At 45.0% G+C, this 17,663-nt stretch overlaps 1 protein-coding gene across 1 annotated transcript in view; it reads left to right on the top strand.

The window, feature by feature from the left end:
- The first annotated feature begins 335 nt into the window (after positions 1–335).
- Positions 336–17,663, top strand: part of BEND4 (BEN domain containing 4) — a 32,213-nt gene continuing 14,885 nt past the window's right edge. Inside the window, exons 1-2 of the mRNA XM_036247332.1 lie at positions 336–804; positions 9,094–9,660. Of these exons, the coding sequence (XP_036103225.1) occupies positions 336–804; positions 9,094–9,660 (1,036 nt within the window). The remainder of the gene's footprint in view (positions 805–9,093; positions 9,661–17,663) is intronic.

Genomic DNA, 17,663 nt, shown 5'->3' with positions numbered 1-17,663 from the left:
CTGCGGGCGGTGGCGGTGCCAGGCCCCGCCCCCTCCCCCATTATCATTAGCAGATATTACCCTAAACACTTGCTCTTTACTTCCTTTCTCCCTCTAGGCATTGGCGAGGCGGCCTGTCAATCAGCTCTCGGGCGGCAGCCCCCCGCGCGGGGGCTCAGCGATGCCAGGCTTAGCGACAGGCGGCAGTGACGGCGGCGGCGGCCACGGCACAGACACACACCCTCCCACACGCGCGCACTCGGGCAGAGCCCGCGGGCCGGCGGCGGAGGCACCCGCGGAGCCCGGCGCCGGGCGGGGAGGGGGCGTGCGACCGGGGACCGGCCCCGAGGCGCAGCATGGAGGAAGAAATGCAGCCGGCGGAGGAGGGGCCCAGCGTCCCCAAAATCTACAAGCAGCGCAGCCCCTACAGCGTCCTCAAGACGTTTCCTGGCAAGAGACCGGCGCTGGCCAAGCGCTACGAGAGACCCACCCTGGTGGAGCTGCCGCACGTCCGGCCGCCCCCGCCGCCCTTCGCGACGCACGCCGCGGTCTCCATCAGCAGCAGCGAGCCGCCGCCGCAGCAGTTCCAGGCGCAGAGCACCTACCCCCCGGGGCCCGGCCGGGCGGCCGCCGCCGCCCCCTCGTCGTCATCGCCTTCCGCCGCTTCTCAGGGCCACCTGAGGACTCCCGCGCCCCCGCCCGCCGCCCCCGCCGCATCCTCATCTTCGTCTTTCGCCGCCGTCGTCCGGTACGGCTCGGGCCCGGCGGCCGCCGCGGGCAGCAGCAGCGCTGGCAGTGACGGGGCCAGCCTGGAGCTCAGCGCAGGTACCAACTCTTCGGTGCAACTTTCCTTCCCGCCCAGGCCGGGGGGAGGGGTGGGGACCGGGCCAGGGGAAGCTGGGGGCAGCGGACACCCTCCCACGAAGTGGGCCTGGCGAGAGGGGCGGGAGGGCGGGGGCGTGTACACAGCTGAGCGTAGGGGCGTCCGAGCGCACCCCGGAGGCCTCCCCACGCGGGCAGCAAGTTCGGGAGAATTCCGCGGCGCCGCCGCCGCATTCCGGCCTTCCGACGGCGCGCGCCTCTTAACAGGTGGCTCTGCCACTCGGACCCGGCGTGGCGCCCAGGAAGTGCCCCGGTGGCCCGTCGGCGGCGGGGATCGTCCGGGCGGGGACGCGGAAGGCGGCCGTGGCCGAGGCCGCGAGCCGGGAGTGGGGACCTGACACCCTAGGGTGACAGCGGCGGCCGCTCTGGGAGAAGCTTGAGCAGCCCTGGCGGCTCTCCGGGATGCCCTCCCCTTGCAGCCTCCGCTGCCCGGCTTTTTCCCTCCCAGTTCTTTCCTTTACCTCCCTCTCTGCATTTGTTTCTCCTTCTCTCTCGTTCGCTTTTGCCTTCTGGCCCTCTCCCTCCATCTCTTTGATGCTCTCAGTGTCGCAGTCCGCTCGGCTGGCTCTCGTGCGCACGTTCTCTCTGTCTTTCCCCACCCGCCTCAAAGTCCCAGCCCGCGGGTGAAAGACTCCGGGCTCCGCTGCCCCGCCACGGGGAGGAACGGGCACTCGCCCCTGCGGTGGCCGACGTCGGGGAAGGAGACACCCAGCCCCTCGCCCCGGCCGGGAGAGCCCAGGCGCTCCGGGCCCGCGGCGCCCCCGCCCCCCGCGGGTGGGACACTGCCTTACCGCGGGGGCTCCCGCCCGGAGCCTCTGTGCTGGAGACTGCGGAAATCATCATGGGGCGTATCCACCCCGGAGTCCGAGATCCCCCTCCTTTACCGGGAGCCTGCGAGTGGCCCCTTGGGAAAAGGCCAGCCTTCCTGCCCGGCCGCAAGAAAAATGGGCTTGTGTTTCCAGAGCCTGGGGCCTACGTCCAGGCGCTCTCTGCTCCCCGAGGACGCGCAGCCACGTTTTTCCGGCCTAACCGAACTAAAAGTTCCTGCTCAGGCCTTTTATGACACTTTGGAGCCCCTCTCCCCACCCCAAATTCTGCATATCAGTGAATCCAGCAGGGCTTTATTTCTAATGAAAATAGGAGCATTGTCTCTAAATGAGTTATAGGTGCCCATGCTAATGTTCTGTTGTTTGTCAATATTTTGACACATGAACGATTGGTTTTGAGAAGGAAAATCTAATTACAGGTTATAGCAAAGACTTCCTGTTACATACCTCACTGATTTGGAGATGGTTTTTGACTGCTTTGAGTGGGGTTCTTATGTGGGTATACTTTTTGTTCGCGGTGTTTTTGTTGTTTTCAGTTGCTCTTGGCCCAATATTCTGTTGTTTTTCAATATTCATTATTAGGGTACTCATCCACTTTTATTTTCCTCCTTATTTTTTTCTGTTTTACTCCCTTAAGAGGTTTGTGTTCCTTCTCTCCAGATTTGACTTGTTCATGCCCATTTTTATTCCCCAGCTCTGCTTTATCTTTCTATATTTTTATTTTGTTTTTCAGAAGTTGGGGTCCTTTTCCTGTTTTCTATGTTTTGCATAGCTCATTTGCATAACCTCAGTTCCAGGTTTTTCCCTGTCTTCTGTCCTGTTTAGTCTTACTCTCATCTTGCTTTCTCCTTTCAGTCTTTGCTAACTTTCAGTATTTTACTTCTTCTTATACACTATAAATCTGCCCCCCCCCCATTTCCACTTTTACCCCTACTTTTAATCTTGTTTTTTCCTTCTTTTCTCTGCACTAGTCACTTACTCTCCTGTCCAAATAGCCTTTCCTACTATGGCACTTTCCCTGCTGCTTTCATTCATAAGTTGTTTTCCTCTTTCTAGTGTGTTCTAAATGCTCTTATAGTGTTTCTTCTAATGTCCTATTTGGTGTACTTTGTCTGTGTCCCCAGGTGGGAATCTAAAGAAGTGAAAAGGGGCTGTTGATGGCCTTCAAAGAACTTATATTTCTTATTTTCTTTTATTGTCAGGGCTTCTTTTTTCTTTTTTTTAAGAGAGGTCACAGAAAGGTAAGCTTGATAACACCAAGGGCAGGATGTCAGTGCTTGTTGGAAAGATGGGAATTAAATTCTAGGTATCTTCCATGTAGTGAGGAAAACGGTCTGAGGCAAAACAAAAACAAAAACAGCCCATGGTACTAGACATCATGAACTGTGGTCCTATTATTCACTGATGGACAAAGCCATCTCTTAACAGGCACAGTGATGTGAGTGGCCATCAGAGTGACGGTCTCCTGAAGAGTTGATTGGCTCTTTGAGGAACTAGTGGCTCCACTTTGAACCAATGAGCATGGGTACTCAGAGGGATGGCCGTGTAAGCACACTGGGTGGAGGTTGGGGTGGTCATTTGCTTGTTGCCCCCTCACAGAAGTGTTATTGCAATATCTCAAACCACCTGGTTAACTGAAAATAGTCAGAACATTGGTGTGATTAAATGAGTCAAGGATAGAAGAGGGATACTTGTCCAGAGTAAATGCAGTGAAAAGATGAAAGGGTTGAAGTGAATCTTGTTTGCCATTAAGGGCCATAAACCATTTAGAGGAGAAATATGTGATTAAAAATAGATTTTTATAAAATCTCATGAAGAGTATAATTTTCCTTAAAAGGGGTAATATACCGTGGTTTTAAAAGCATATTTTTTGCTCTGTGGGAGGCTTAGAGTTAAAAACCCACGTAGATCTTGATATGCAGCCTAAATTTGGCATCAGGAAATGGGAAATTGCATCTTTAAGCAGAGTACAATCAAAAATGAATTACAATAAATCCTATATAATTGCATAGGTCATTCTCTTTAATGAGATTTTATTAACCTGACTGTCAAGCTTTTGAGTCAGGCAGATATTTTATCTTCTTCAACTGATAAAAGTGTCAGCTATAAACCACCATATAAATATTCATAAATCTACACATCTGTGGCAGCCTATCAGCATCATTCTTTTGGACATTAAAAGCATTCTAATTACTTTCTGTCTAGCAGAGCTGAAATGCTGCCTGTTATAGTATGTGCTTGGCAGGCATGATTGCTTTTGTTTGCCATCACAAATAGCAGCATCCTATTTTATATACCGATGGTCCAGAAAATATTCAGGGATTGACTGAGCAGGATGAGTATTAGGAAGCACCATCTGGTTTTGATAGCACCAAGTATATTAACTCATCTGTTAATTTTTGACACATCATTGATTTATTTATTTAGAAAAATTGCATCCTGTTTTTCTGTGTTGATGTTTGCCATTATGAAAAAAAAAATGGGATGGCATTTTTTTAAAAGACACAGTTCATTGATTTAAGACAAGGGTGATGCTTCCAAAGAGGCTTTCATTTTCTAACTTCTATTTTCTATGCCATTAAGTCCTTTCTTAAAAACAAGTTATATTAATGTTTTAAGGGAACTATCTATTTTAAACTAGGTGGAAATCCTTTGGGTAGATATACTATATGGATACATGGTAGTAGGTCACAAAATTTTTTTTCTGCTTCTGCATTTTTAATATTAATATATTTCACCCTTCACTGGGCTAAAATCAAAAGGTTACCACTAATCTCGACTACTGTGATCTCCTTCATAGAAACAGAATACTCTTGGGGATATGCTGCGATGGGCAAATTCCACACAAGGCTTTGCTTACAAAAAAGGACATTAAAATAGGGAGCCTGTGTTTGGTTGCTGAGTTCCTATCCCTCTTCTTACCATTTATCAGATTTAAGATGGATTAAACCACTTAAATTCAGAAAATTTTTTAGAAATGAATTTTTGTAATGAAAAAAAATAATCATGGGTTTAGATTCTGGAATCAGACTAGGTACAATTTGCAGCATGATATTATCTCCCATCAGACTGCACAATAAAGCAAACTAAGTTAGAAGGAAGTGGTCATTTTAGAGAGGTTCGTGACTGACATTTTTTGTTTAATTTTAGTTAGAGAAGTTAGTGATAAAATAAGTAGTTTTAAAGCCTCTTTGCAAACTGTTGACTATGTTCTTCTCTGCCGTCATCTGAGTGAAGCATTCTGTGACTAGGGGGAAAAAAACAGTTAAAAATTTCAAAATATATGTTCACACTTTGCACAATTATGAATCACGGATCAGTGGCCATGCAGTTGCGGTTCATATGAAAACAGAACTTTTCTCCATTTCTTAGTGATAATGGGCATTGCACAATACTTGCATTTCTAATTATATTCTGTCTGGAAAGCTGAAGTATTGCTGGCTGCAATGTGTATTAAGTGGAAAGATTTACTGTTTTCTACCAAGTGTAATAGTAATATTTTTCATCACACTCTTCAATGTATTGATGTTAAAATACTATTCAAATGTTTTAAGAGACTGAAAAGAGAAGAAATTCCATTTTAAGGCTTATAATTGCTGTTTTTGCATATGTCAAGTCTGAGAATGAAACATTAAGAAAAACTGCAGGCAAGAGCTGTTTTATGATTATAACTATCCCCTGATATTCTCACTGCACTTTAATACATTATCTTCATAATGTAGGGTATTACATAATGATTTCTTTCTCAGCATATTACGAGTTTATCCTTCAATTAAGAAAACAAATCATACTTGTCCCTAAGTCAGATTTTTTTTCCCCTTAAATCTATGCCCTAATGTGATTTATCAATATGATTAAAACTACTGAGTGTTATTTAGGATAGTGAACAAATATTGAGCAATTCTTTCTAGACAGTTCTATTTTAACCTTCCCTTTCATATTTTCTTTCATCAAGGTTATGTTAACGGTGTATAGGCTGTAAATCAATTGGGACTATGCTGATTAAAATGCAAACAGTAAATACGACTTCAGGTCTAGAATGGGATTATAGGATTAAAATGGGTGAAAACTGCTAGTGTGCTAGAATTGAAAATTCCCAATCAATATCATCTTTTGATTTTACTAATAAGAGAACAAAACCCGGAAGTAAAGAAAGAAATGACAGGGCAGCATCTTAAGCCTCCCCACTTATATGGTTCAGCTGTTTATTATCTTGTTTGTTTGTTTTGGGTCATAGTAGAGAAATTACAGGTATACCCAAATATTTGAGGTCTTTCCTATTACAGTTTTTTTTTTCTTGGTACGTGCCCCTAGCGGGAACTGAACCCAGGACTCTCTGGTCCACAGGCCGATGCTCCATCCGCTGAGCCAAACTGGCCAGGGCCCCATTACATTTTTTATTTCAATCATACACTCAGTTCTTCGTTCCACCTGGCAGGGGGCGAAGGTGTCGACAACTCCAGTGGTTGGTGTGTAAGAGATACTTGCTATATCCATGTCCCTTGTTCTCCAAGGTAGTAAACAGACTTTATCTTGGCAGCTTCTTCATCCAAGTTCCCAGCCCATCAATTTATTCTAGCCAGAAACTATGCTTAGAATCTGGTTCCTTCCTTAGCACTCAAAATAATGGTGTAAAATGCCTGTTATTTGTGGAATTCAGGACAGGGGTACAAATGCAAGCCTGCATATTACATATCTAAAGAAATAAAGGACCCAACTCCAGCTAACAAACAGTTAAAATATGTTCTGTCTACCCTGACAAAGAGACCTTCATAATGACCAGGTTTGACTTTTGTGCTTCCAGACAGCCCATGGCCTCTTCTCACCACCCCCATTTTTATCTTTCTGTGGGAGGGACCTCATATACACACAGGTATATCCACACGTGTTCGAACTCCCAAGCTCTGGCACCATGTTCTGTCTTTGGGAAGGTCGCTCAGGGAAGGGACCAGCACAGGCCCTTGGAGCAATCTGAGTAGGGAATTCCTAGATCTTGGGACCTCACCATGGGGAGAGTGCAGGCTGGAGGGGGGAGGGTCTGGCAGGGGCCCTCCTGCCTATGTCTAGGGCAGTACTACTCCTAAGAGTAAGGAGGCGCCAGGCTAAGAAGTAACACTGTGGCCTCTCAGCCCACTTAGAGTGGTCTTGCCACCCCTACCCCAGCCACATAAATCTGAAATTGCTATGAACTAAGATCCTCTGTTTTAAGAGTCCCTGCATGTATTCAGTAAATATTTCTCGAGGGCCATGGCCGGTTTGGCTCAGCGGTTAATGTGCTGGCCTGCAGACCAAAGAGTCACGGGTTTGATGCCGATCAAGGGCACGTACCTTGGTTGTGGTTCGATCTCCGGCCCTGACTGGAGTTGTGCAGAAGGCACCCAATCTGTGTATCTCTCTCACATCGATCTCTCTCTCCCCCCACCCCACCTTCCTCCCACTCTATCTGAAAAGAAAAAAAAAAATATATATATATATATATATGTATTTCTTGAGGTACTGTGCTGGGCCTGAACCCCAGTGCACTCAGACCCACTGCGCTCAGGGAATATGTAATCTCTATTCCTCTCCTGATCTGAAGAACACTGGCCTCTGTATTCTAACTTCTGATTTTTTTTTTATCCTCACCTGAGGACATTTTTCTATTTTTTTGTTCAGATAGAGTGGGAGGGAAAGAGAGAGAAACATCAACGTGAAAGGGACACATCAAGTGGTTGCCACCCACACAACCCAACCAGGGCTGGGGACAAACTGCAACGGAGTACGTGCCCTTAGCGGGAACCGATCCCGGGTCTCTCTGGACCGCAGGCCGACGCTCTAACCGCTGAGCCAAACCGGCCAGGGCCAACTTCTGATTTTTTTCAGAGGGAACTAGGAATCACATTTTATGGATTTGGAAGATCTGAGGGGTGCTTCCTGTATGCCAGGCTCTGGGCTGGGCTTTACACATATATTCTTATTAAATCATTGAAAAAGGAGACTTGGCCTCCCTCCCCCAATACCTTAGTTTCTTCAGGAAAGACTAATAAGAAAAAAGCACAAAATGAAGAAGTGCTGCATGGAGGTTTCTGAAGGGTGGTGCCGGTCATACACCTGGATTTCTGGAGAGAGTAGTTTCTCTTCACAACTGTTCTGGTTCCTTGTTCCCATAGAAGCCCTTGAGGATCTCACCATTTTTTTTTCATTTTAAAAGTTGTGGGAATTTGTTTGTTCTCAGGAAAAAATATAGCTAGTCAACATTTTCAGAGACGGCAACTAGCTAGTTACATTTCTCTCATAAACAATAGCTATTGGCACCAAAAACTACAATATTTTATTTGTTACCATTATTCTGATGGGGGTGGGGAGGGGATGAAAGGCATCTTCATGCCACACCATAAGGCCTAGAACGTATATCTCTCTCTGTATTTGTTAGTAGCCTGTTCTGGGTGGTGGTCAGGAAAGAAGGGAATCCACCTTGTGACATTTATATTTAGAGTGGATTTTCAGGATCTTTAGACTGATGGTATTAAATCATATTTCCACAGCTTGGGGTTTATTTTTGTTTTGTTTTGGTTTTGCCCTTTGGTTCTGTGGTGAATTGATTGCTTTCTGTCTGCTTTTTGCTTCCACCGATTGATAGTTAATATGCTTTAGAATTTGTGTATGTGAACTAACCGGAATTCCCAGTGCGTGCCATTTGAGGGGATTTGGCAACTTAATGGGAGAGACGATCTGCTTTTCAGGTGATGCAATATAGATCAGCCTGAACATTGGCCTTGACGAGAAATCCATGTTGGCAGATAAATTGAAAGAGAATAGTAGGCACAGATATTGGATAACACACACCGTTTTGCTTTGGGGCTTCTCTTCGTCTGCCTGATGGGCCCACTCTTTGTTTTACCTTAGATGTCTGGTGAGCTCTTCAAAAAGACTTATCTTTCTTCTCCAGTTTGTATCTGGGAGCAACGTACTCTCGGCAGGGATTGTATCAGCTGATTAATAGCAAGGGCACGAGGGCACTCCAGAAATAGAAGTAATGATTGCTCTAAGCCCTCCTATCAATGAGGAATTGAGTCTGCAGCGGCTGGCTTGATTCATTAGAGTAAAGATATTAATGAAGCCATAGGTGTGAGTTCAGACCTGCGCAGGCCAGTTAATGCCACAAAGAGGAAACTCTCTCTGCGGTGCCCCAAATCATAGTCTAGCCATTTCCCAGAGGCAGGAGCTGGGAGCAACACATCAGGCACCCCACCAGTCAGAACAACAGGAAGCTATGCATCCTATTAAAAGTGGAGTCTCTGTGTCACCTTGCTATGTGACAGTGGAAATACGTATTTTTGACATTTTTGGATGTTAAACTCAAAATTAGGGACTTATCTCTCGTTTTGGGCTGTTGGTCTCTGATGTGTCTTTTCATGTGTTTCAGAGAGTCGCATGATCTTGGATGCCTTTGCCCAGCAGTGCAGTCGAGTCCTCAGCCTCTTAAATTGTGGAGGCAAACTTCTGGACTCCAACCATTCTCAATCCATGATTTCTTACGTTAAGCAAGAAGGCTCAAGTTATACTGAAAGACAAGATCAGTGTCACATTGGAAAAGGGGTCCACAGTCAGACCTCAGACAATGTAGACATAGAGATGCAATATATGCAAAGGAAACAACAGACTTCTGCCTTTTTGAGAGTTTTCACTGACTCCCTACAAAATTACTTGCTCTCGGGGAGCTTTCCAACTCCAAACACCTCATCGGTCAGTGAGTATGGCCACCTGGCCGACGTGGATCCTCTGTCGACCTCCCCTGTGCATACACTAGGTGGCTGGACCTCCCCAGCAACGTCTGAATCCCATGGTCACCCATCTTCTTCTACACTGCCAGAGGAGGAAGAGGAGGAGGAAGAAGAAGGCTACTGTCCTAGATGCCAAGAGCTGGAACACGAGGTCATTTCATTGCAACAAGAAAACGAGGAGCTCAGAAGGAAATTAGAGAGCATCCCAGGTACCCTGTCATGTTACTTACAAGACAACTGCAACTCATTCCTTTCCATTGTCTCATTTGTATGTGTGTATGCATGGGTGCATGTGTATATGCTGTTTGTTTGGTTGGTTGGTTTTTACCAGCAATATAGAAAAGTTGGAAAAACAGGTATGCACAGGGTACCCTTAAGCCAGCCTGTGCCAAACAGAAACTTCAGGATGAGCCACTAACCTTGTTCTGTCTGTGTTTAAGCCACAGAATTCTTGGGTATAGGCCTGAAGATTATGGTCCCATTAAAAGATGTCTCAATAGCCTCAGCTGGTATGGCTCAGGGGATTGAGCATCGTCCTGTGGACTGAGAGGTCCTGGTTCAATTTCTGGTCAGGGCACTCCCCTGGGTGAGGGCTTAATGCCCAGTAGGGGGCATGCAAGAGGCAGCCGATTAATATTTCTCTCTCACATTGATGTTTCTATCTCTCTCCCTTTCTTTCTCTCTAAAAAAAAAAAAAAAAAAGATGTCTCTGTAGATATAAAAGTGATCCCTGGGTGTGGTACGGTGAGCTCGGAATCAGCCGAGTGCTGTGAGCCTGTCCTTTTAAAGTGGCTTTTGTATTTTCAATGGCTTTTATCATTTTAAACACATTGATATATGTGTTTTCTTAATCAGTGATAGAAATTAAAATGAAATGATACCTTTGGAAAGACAGGACTCAAATAGTGACGAACAAATGATCTCTGCTATCCCATTAATTTCTCGCCTTTCTTGTTGAGTTTCAACAGGCAAAGACTCTCTTTAGCATACAAACTCCCCGGTAAAGTTGATAAGCAGCTGTAAACTAAAAGGAATAGATCAAAGACAGACCAGTAATTAAGCTGATCCCAAACTATTTGTGCCCCTGGCAAAATATGAGGCATCTCCTGCCTCTTAAGAGACAATAGATTTGCAGAAAAGTAGAAGTCATCTTTATGGCAAGGTCTTCTCTGGGTTGCAGAGCCATTTTTTTACTATTTGGAAAGGTACTGATTTTGCTTATGTCTTTGAATTCATTCCTGCATGTCTGTGGCTTATAAAAGATACTAAGCCCTGGCCGGTGTGTCTCAGTTAGTTGGTTGCCACTTTAATTCCCCATCAGGGCACATATCTACACTGAAGGTTTGATCCCCAGTCGGGCACATACTGGAGGCAACCAATTGATGCTTCTCTCTCTTTTTCTCTCCCCCTTCCTCTCTCTCTAAAAAAGGAAGGAAGGCCCTGGCCGGTTTGGCTCAGCGGTTAGAGCATCGGCCTGCGGTCCGGAGAGACCAAGGTTCGGTTCCCGCTAAGGGCATGTACCTCGGTTGCAGTTTGTCCCCGGCCCTGGTTGGTCGTGCAGGTGGCAGCCACTCGATGTGTCCCTTTCACGTCGATGTTTCTCTCTCTCTCTCTCTCTTCCTCCCACTCTATCTGTGCAAAAAATGGAAAAATGTCCTCGGGTGAGGATAAAAAAAATTTTAAAAAATAAAATAAAAAAGGAAGGAAGGAAGGGAGGGGGGGAGGGAGGGAGGGAGAAAGAGAAGAAAGAAAGAAAGACATAAAAGTTAAAAAAAAAAATAGATATTAAGATCATTAGTCCTGGCTGGTTTGGCTTAGTGGTTGGAGCATTAGCCCTCAGTATGAAGGGTCTCGGGTTTGATTCCTGGTCAGGGGTACATACTCAGGTTGCAGGTTCAATCCCCAGTTGGACTATGCATGTGGGAGGCAACCTATTGATGTGTCTCTCTCACATTGATGTTTCTCTCTCTCTCTCCCTCCCTTCTGCTCTATCTACAAATCAATGCAAAAATATCCTCGGATGAGGATTAACAAAACAACCCCCCCCCAAAAAATCATTAGCTAGAACAGTATCTTCAAACCTCTTAATTACACAGCCATTGGTAAAAAATTTTGAGCATGTATCTATCCACCAGTGTACACATTTATTGGTTAATTACATAGTTTGTGTTCTACTACACTAATAATACTATGTTCAAAATAAATCATACATAATAAATTTAAGTTATTTTTAATCCTCATTCGAGGATATGTTTTCACTGATTTTTTTAGAGAAAAAAACATCAGTGTGAGAGAGAAACATTGACCATTTGCTTCCGGTATGACCCCCACTGGGGATCAAACCTGCAACCTAGGTAATGTGCCCTGACCTGGAATCAAACCTGAAACCTTTTGGCATATGGGAGGACACTCCAGCTGAGCCACCTGGCCAGGGCTAAATTTAAGTTTTTTAAACCTGATACATAAATATAAATAGAAGTTCCTTTTTTTCCCTAAATCAGTGTCTTTGTGCCATCCAGTTAGGCAGCTGATCTAGAAAGACATGTTGAAGAAAGCTACCCACTTGTTTATCAGTACACGTAGGAAGCAAAAACAAGTGTTAAAAATAGCCAAATCAGAAATTTATTTTACTTTCATCCTTTCATTTAAAAGAATTTTCCAAATAGACGTAAGGTTTGGTTCAGAATCTTTTGGAATTAGATTGAGTGCAGTAGTTTTACAGGAGAGAAACAAGAGGTAAAATAAATCTGTGTTTGAGGTTTGGGGTTAGTTGCAGAGTCACAGTGTCTGCTGCCAGGCCGGCACTGACTGCAGGAGAGAGACTGGGTAGAACCCGCAGAATTACAGTGGAACCCGAGCACTTCCGGCTTCTCCCAGTCAGAGAGAGATGGGGGCGGCTAAATACACTGTGGTGTTTTACAACGTTCACAGTTCCATAAATGATGGTTGATTAACTGGGTTTTACCCCTAAAGGCATATTGTCCGTTTTACTTTCCACTCCTCTTTCACTGAAGGAGAAACCAGAGATCTGGAGATCAGCCACCTGTGGATACTGACTCTGTCAGTTGTTCAGAACCACGGGTAAGAGTTGAAGAGTGCAAGGACAGGTGGCATAAATGTCCAGTTTTATTGCCTAATTCCTATTCCTAATTCTAAATATTTTGCAAATTCATCTGTCCTACACAAATATGGGGTTTCAGTCCACCTCATTTCCTGAATCAGGACTCCGTGAAATGTCTATTGAAGATAACTCATCACTGTCTTGCCGCTAGTCATTGTCCTCTACTTCCCAGAAGACAAATGCTGCCATTTCTTGAGCCCTCTCGATGGTCATACATTGCACGACACAGGTTGATATTAGCTAATTACTATTACTGGTAACATTTCAGCCCTATTGATAATCATGTACTTGAACCAGTAGACATTTTACATGGAGAACCATGATTGTTTTAAATGATCCATACCAAAACCCAACTATAGAGATGAAAATCAGTCTGTTATGAACAGAAAACAATTACTGTAAAGTACAGCAAATAATAGTTTATTTGTGATTACTTAACACGTCTTCACCACATAGGGACACCTTAGCACTGGGCGTCAAGTGGAAAGTGTCACTTGGAGATAAAAATTTGACTCAAAAAGAGTCATTACTACCCTCTGGCCCTCATCTCCCAACCTCCATTTCAGCTAAGCAATCAACCAAATTCTGGGTGATCATCCAAGAATTTACTTTTCTCTCTAGTAGCTGTTTTGAGGGGGGAGATCTGTAATTTTTAGACACCCTATTAAGAGAGGTGCAGCCATGGTGCTCTGGTTTCGCAGGTAACGAGAGCGCTTTGCAAGCAGTGACCCCTGTATAATGTGGCGTCGATTTTCCCCGAGCAGTGTCACTGCTTCCCAGTGGCCTCGGGAGGCTTCGGCTGTCCCAGAGGCCAGTACATTTCATAAAAGGACTTGGGGCTTTCTTCTGGTGGAACCTGCCCTCATGTTGTGGGGTAACTCTTCTTTCAGCCGAGCAGGATGGGTGATTATAAAGGAGATAGTAGCATCCAGCAGTTAGTAGAGGAAATAAGGGTAATAGGAGAAGGGGCCCCTGCCGGAGGTCGGAGCCAAGACGCTGTTCCTCAGTCCCTTCTCCACCTCTCCACAGTCATGCTGTTGAGCAACACTGAGATCCCTGCTTTATGTTATTTTCCTGAAATAAAGCATTTGTACCTGAGAGCAGTTCTTCAAATGAGAGTTCAAAAGAAGTGAGCCTATTAGTTGACGGGGAAAAAAAAACGATTTTGCTCAGGCAGCTATAAAAGGGGGAGAGGAAGGTGGTAGAACCTTACCAAAACGAAAGGCTGGGGAGAGGCGTTCGGCCCAGCACCCCTTGGGAGGGTGTGTGCTACTGTGTTATTTGTGATGTTCGACGAAGTCTTATTATCAACTGCCTAAAGCAAGGGGCTTCTGGACAGCACTTCCTTTCCCAGGCTGACTGGCAGATGTGGGCCAGTCAAGGACTTCATCCCAAAGGAGTATTCGCACATGCTTTTTTGCATTAGATTGTCACACTAGAAATTAGTCTATTTAAAAGTTAAAATTTTCTTGCCCTGGCTGGTGTTGCCTCAGTGGTTAGAGCACAACCCCGAGCACTGAAGGGTCTTGGGTTCAATTCCTGTTGAAGGGTGAGTACCTGGGTTGCAGGTTGGATCCTCAGCTCTGGTCAGAGCACATTTGGGAGGCAGCCAATTGATGTGACTCTCTCACATCAATGTTTCTCTCTCTCTCCCACTCTCTTTAAAAATCAATGGAAAAAATATTCTTGGTTGAGGATTAACAAAAAAAAATTCAAATTTTTTAAAAGAAAGTGAAAGTGGGTTAAAAGAGCAAAAGCCACACAAGGAAAAGGTATTTGGATCAGGAATACAAAAAGCCGCAAAGTTGTTAAAGGAAAGAAAATGGTGGGGAAACTTTTTCGTGGAGAGGGCGTCAGGCTAGAGTGCTTGGGTTCATTTAGGAAGCTTACCGATCTCTAAGCATTTGGAGAAGAAACATCATAGGGAGGATGGGTATAAAATATTATTTCATCTAAGTTAAGATTCCAGTAAGGTAAGACACACCAATACTTTATGTTCCACTAAGAAAGAAGAAAAACACTGTAAATCGTAATTACTCATTATAATTATCTTTGAACACCAAGTTCAGAGATTTTAAAATATGAAAGTCTTAGAACCATAAGATATGGTCATTTAAAAATAATTTCCTAAGTAAAATAATTACGACACATTACAAGGAAGATAGACTTGTTGATACCATTAAAGAGCTTTCTACTTTTTAAAAAGTATACCTATGACCGTCTCGGTTTATCCTTGTAACTCCGATATTTCCATTTTACAGACGAAGAGATTGAAACCTGGGCAGGTGATATCTGTGGCAAACCTAGGAATATAATCCGAGATTCTTGACTCCAAATCTAGTTTATTACCATCTTCCACCCTCAAAATAGTCAACTCTCATTTCCACGGAGGTTGTGTTCTGAAAGTCGCTGGGAACACTGAATTCTGAACCATGACTCCTAGGGGAGCTACAGAGCTGGGTTCGTGTGAGCCTCTGGTCACGGCATTTCCATCATCCGATCCACACATAACCTTGTTTTATGTATGTTTTTGTTTGAAGAGACCTCACTTAATATATAGTGTTGGCTGATTAACATTGAACTCACAGCCAGCAGCACTAGAACTCACGCCTGAATGAAACGGGTCTAACATGTATTTTCTCCATAAGGCACAGCACATTCCCCATGCACTTGGGACACTAGACGGCACTCGGCTGTACATTTGGAGTACGTTTTACATAGTGAAGTCACCAACAGCAAGCACAAAAATGCGAAAAATGTGGCACTGAGTAGACCGTGGAAATGAAAAGAACACTTGTTTGTAGTATAAGAGCTGAAATAAGGCAGAGGTCTGCAGATGACTACATGAGCCCCACGGATGTTAATTTGGCCGTTACAGATACATTTTAGCAAGCAGGCAAATCTGCAAATACAGAATCCGCAAATACAGCAGATCGGCTGCTGCAAACTGGGGGCCTAACCCTGGATTATGCAGTTCTGACCCTCGTAGTCCACAGTTGTCATTTTCTAAGAAGATTTTTAAACAGCTAAATCATTGTCAGTGTAGGGGTAATAACTTTGCCAGAACAATAGGCCCTTGGAGGAGGTGCAGTGTAGATTCGCTAGTACCCCAGCTTCGCCCCCCACCCTCCGAACTTGCACGTGCCTGGAATGTGCGGAAATGCTGGGGCCGCCTTCCGGGCCTGAGACGCACACTGATCATATCTGATGTGGGGGGCGAGTGCATGTAACTGTATCCTGAGTAGAAAAGCAGAGCAATGATAGGAACACAGAATTGAGTTCTTTTACTTAGAATTTGGTAAACGCCGTCACAGCTCTTGTTGTAGCTGTAGGTGAGATTGAGGGAGACAGAGCACGGTGAGGTGAAGAGGATGGATTTCGAGTCGAACCTGAGTTTGGATTTCTGCTCCTGCTACTCACAAGCTATGATTTTTGGCAAATTTCTTAACCGTTCTGAGCCTCTGTTATCTCGTTCTATAAAGTGAAGTTAATAATACTATTGGAGGGCTGACCAGGTGGCTTGGTTGGATGGAGCATCATCCCATACACCGAAAAAGGTTGCTGGTTTGATTTCCATTCGAGGCACATACTTGGGTTGTGGGCTTGATCCATGGTCGGGGTGCATGGGAGAGGCAACAGATCGGTGTTTCCTCTTACCTTAGTGTTTCTTTCTCCCTTCCTCTCTCTCTAAAAATCAATAAAAACATATCCTCAGGTGAGGATTAAAATAATAATAAAAAATTATTATTGTAGGAATGATACCTAATAATAATATTGTAGGAATGTTGGAAGTGTTAAGTACCAACTGAGTGCCAGCTAGGTCTTCCAGTAGGTGCTCAACAAATGATGACTCTAAGAAACAGAGGGAAACTTCTGTGTCTAGTAGTACAGAAATCTCAGGTGGTTTTCCTAAATTATAAGTGGTATTCTTGTACAGAGGGCACCACTCAGTTAGTTCCCCAGGCTAGGAACCTCAGGTCCGTCCACCAAGCATCTCTCTCCCCTGCTCTCCGTCTCCTCCTGTGGACTCCAGCTTGGACACATCCATCAGTTTGGGCTCCTCCTCTCACCCCTCTGCTTTCATAGGGGCCTGTCTCACAATGGGGGCTGTTGTACAGCCACTCAGCCTGTCCAGTGCCAGGCTCTCCCCACTGCTAAACAGCCTCCAAAGGTTTCTTCCTGTGTTCTGTGGAATCAAGTCCAGCACCCAGTGTGGCACACAAGGTCCTGCACTGCCTGATCTTTCCCTGCCTGTTTCTGTAGACTTGAATCTCAGTTCTCACCAGACAGTAAGCGTTCCAGCCCCACTGGACAATCTGTGGTCACTGAGTTAGCCATACACTTTTGCCTCGAAGTCTTCCCTTACCCCGCTATTTCTTCTAAGAACATAGTGTCCTTTTCCTCACTTGAGGAACTCCGACTCATCTTTCAGGATCCAGTTCAGGTGACACTCCTCTTTAACAAACCTTTCCCCCAGTTCCCAGGCAAAACTAACCTCTTTCTACATCAAGCATATTTCTGTTCAAGTCGGTGTCGGGAAGGTTTTACCTCGTGTGTGTATGTCTGTCCTGATGGCCTGCAGTGAAGAGGCAGCCTGTGAGGTCCTTGAGGGCACAGAGTCATCTTTGTTTCCCCAATTTCTAGTCCAGTGTCAAGTGTGTAGCATCCACACGTCAATTACACTAGCCAGAACGTTCTCATAATCCAAAGCATAACATACATCTGTTGGCTGAGGAATACTCAAAGTTCCCCGTTTATCTCTAGATAGGAGCTTACACTCCTCGGAGGCGAGGTGAATGTATCAGCACACAGATGCATGGTCACCCGGGACGGCGAATCGTTTTCCTCTCCCGATAAAGTTGTATGTGGTGTATTTTGAGATAATGTTTTGAGTTTTACAAACAATTACATAGCAAGGTAGGTTAAATAATGCTTGAGGAATGAAAAGAGAGTCTCTGATCAAGATTTTAATGCAGTGATCTGCAATGAAAATTAGGCACTTGAAACCCAAGTACCCTTAATGGAAGCAAAAAGAGAATCGCAACAGTTTCTTGGAAGACCCGTACTTAACAGTCACTCAGACAGTACAAG

The sequence above is a fragment of the Molossus molossus genome, unplaced genomic scaffold (genome assembly GCF_014108415.1).
Source record: "Molossus molossus isolate mMolMol1 unplaced genomic scaffold, mMolMol1.p scaffold_m16_p_1, whole genome shotgun sequence".
Classification (NCBI taxonomy): domain Eukaryota; kingdom Metazoa; phylum Chordata; class Mammalia; order Chiroptera; family Molossidae; genus Molossus; species Molossus molossus.
The sequence above is the reverse complement of the archived record's forward strand: the minus strand, read 5'-3'. Positions and strand labels throughout refer to the sequence as shown.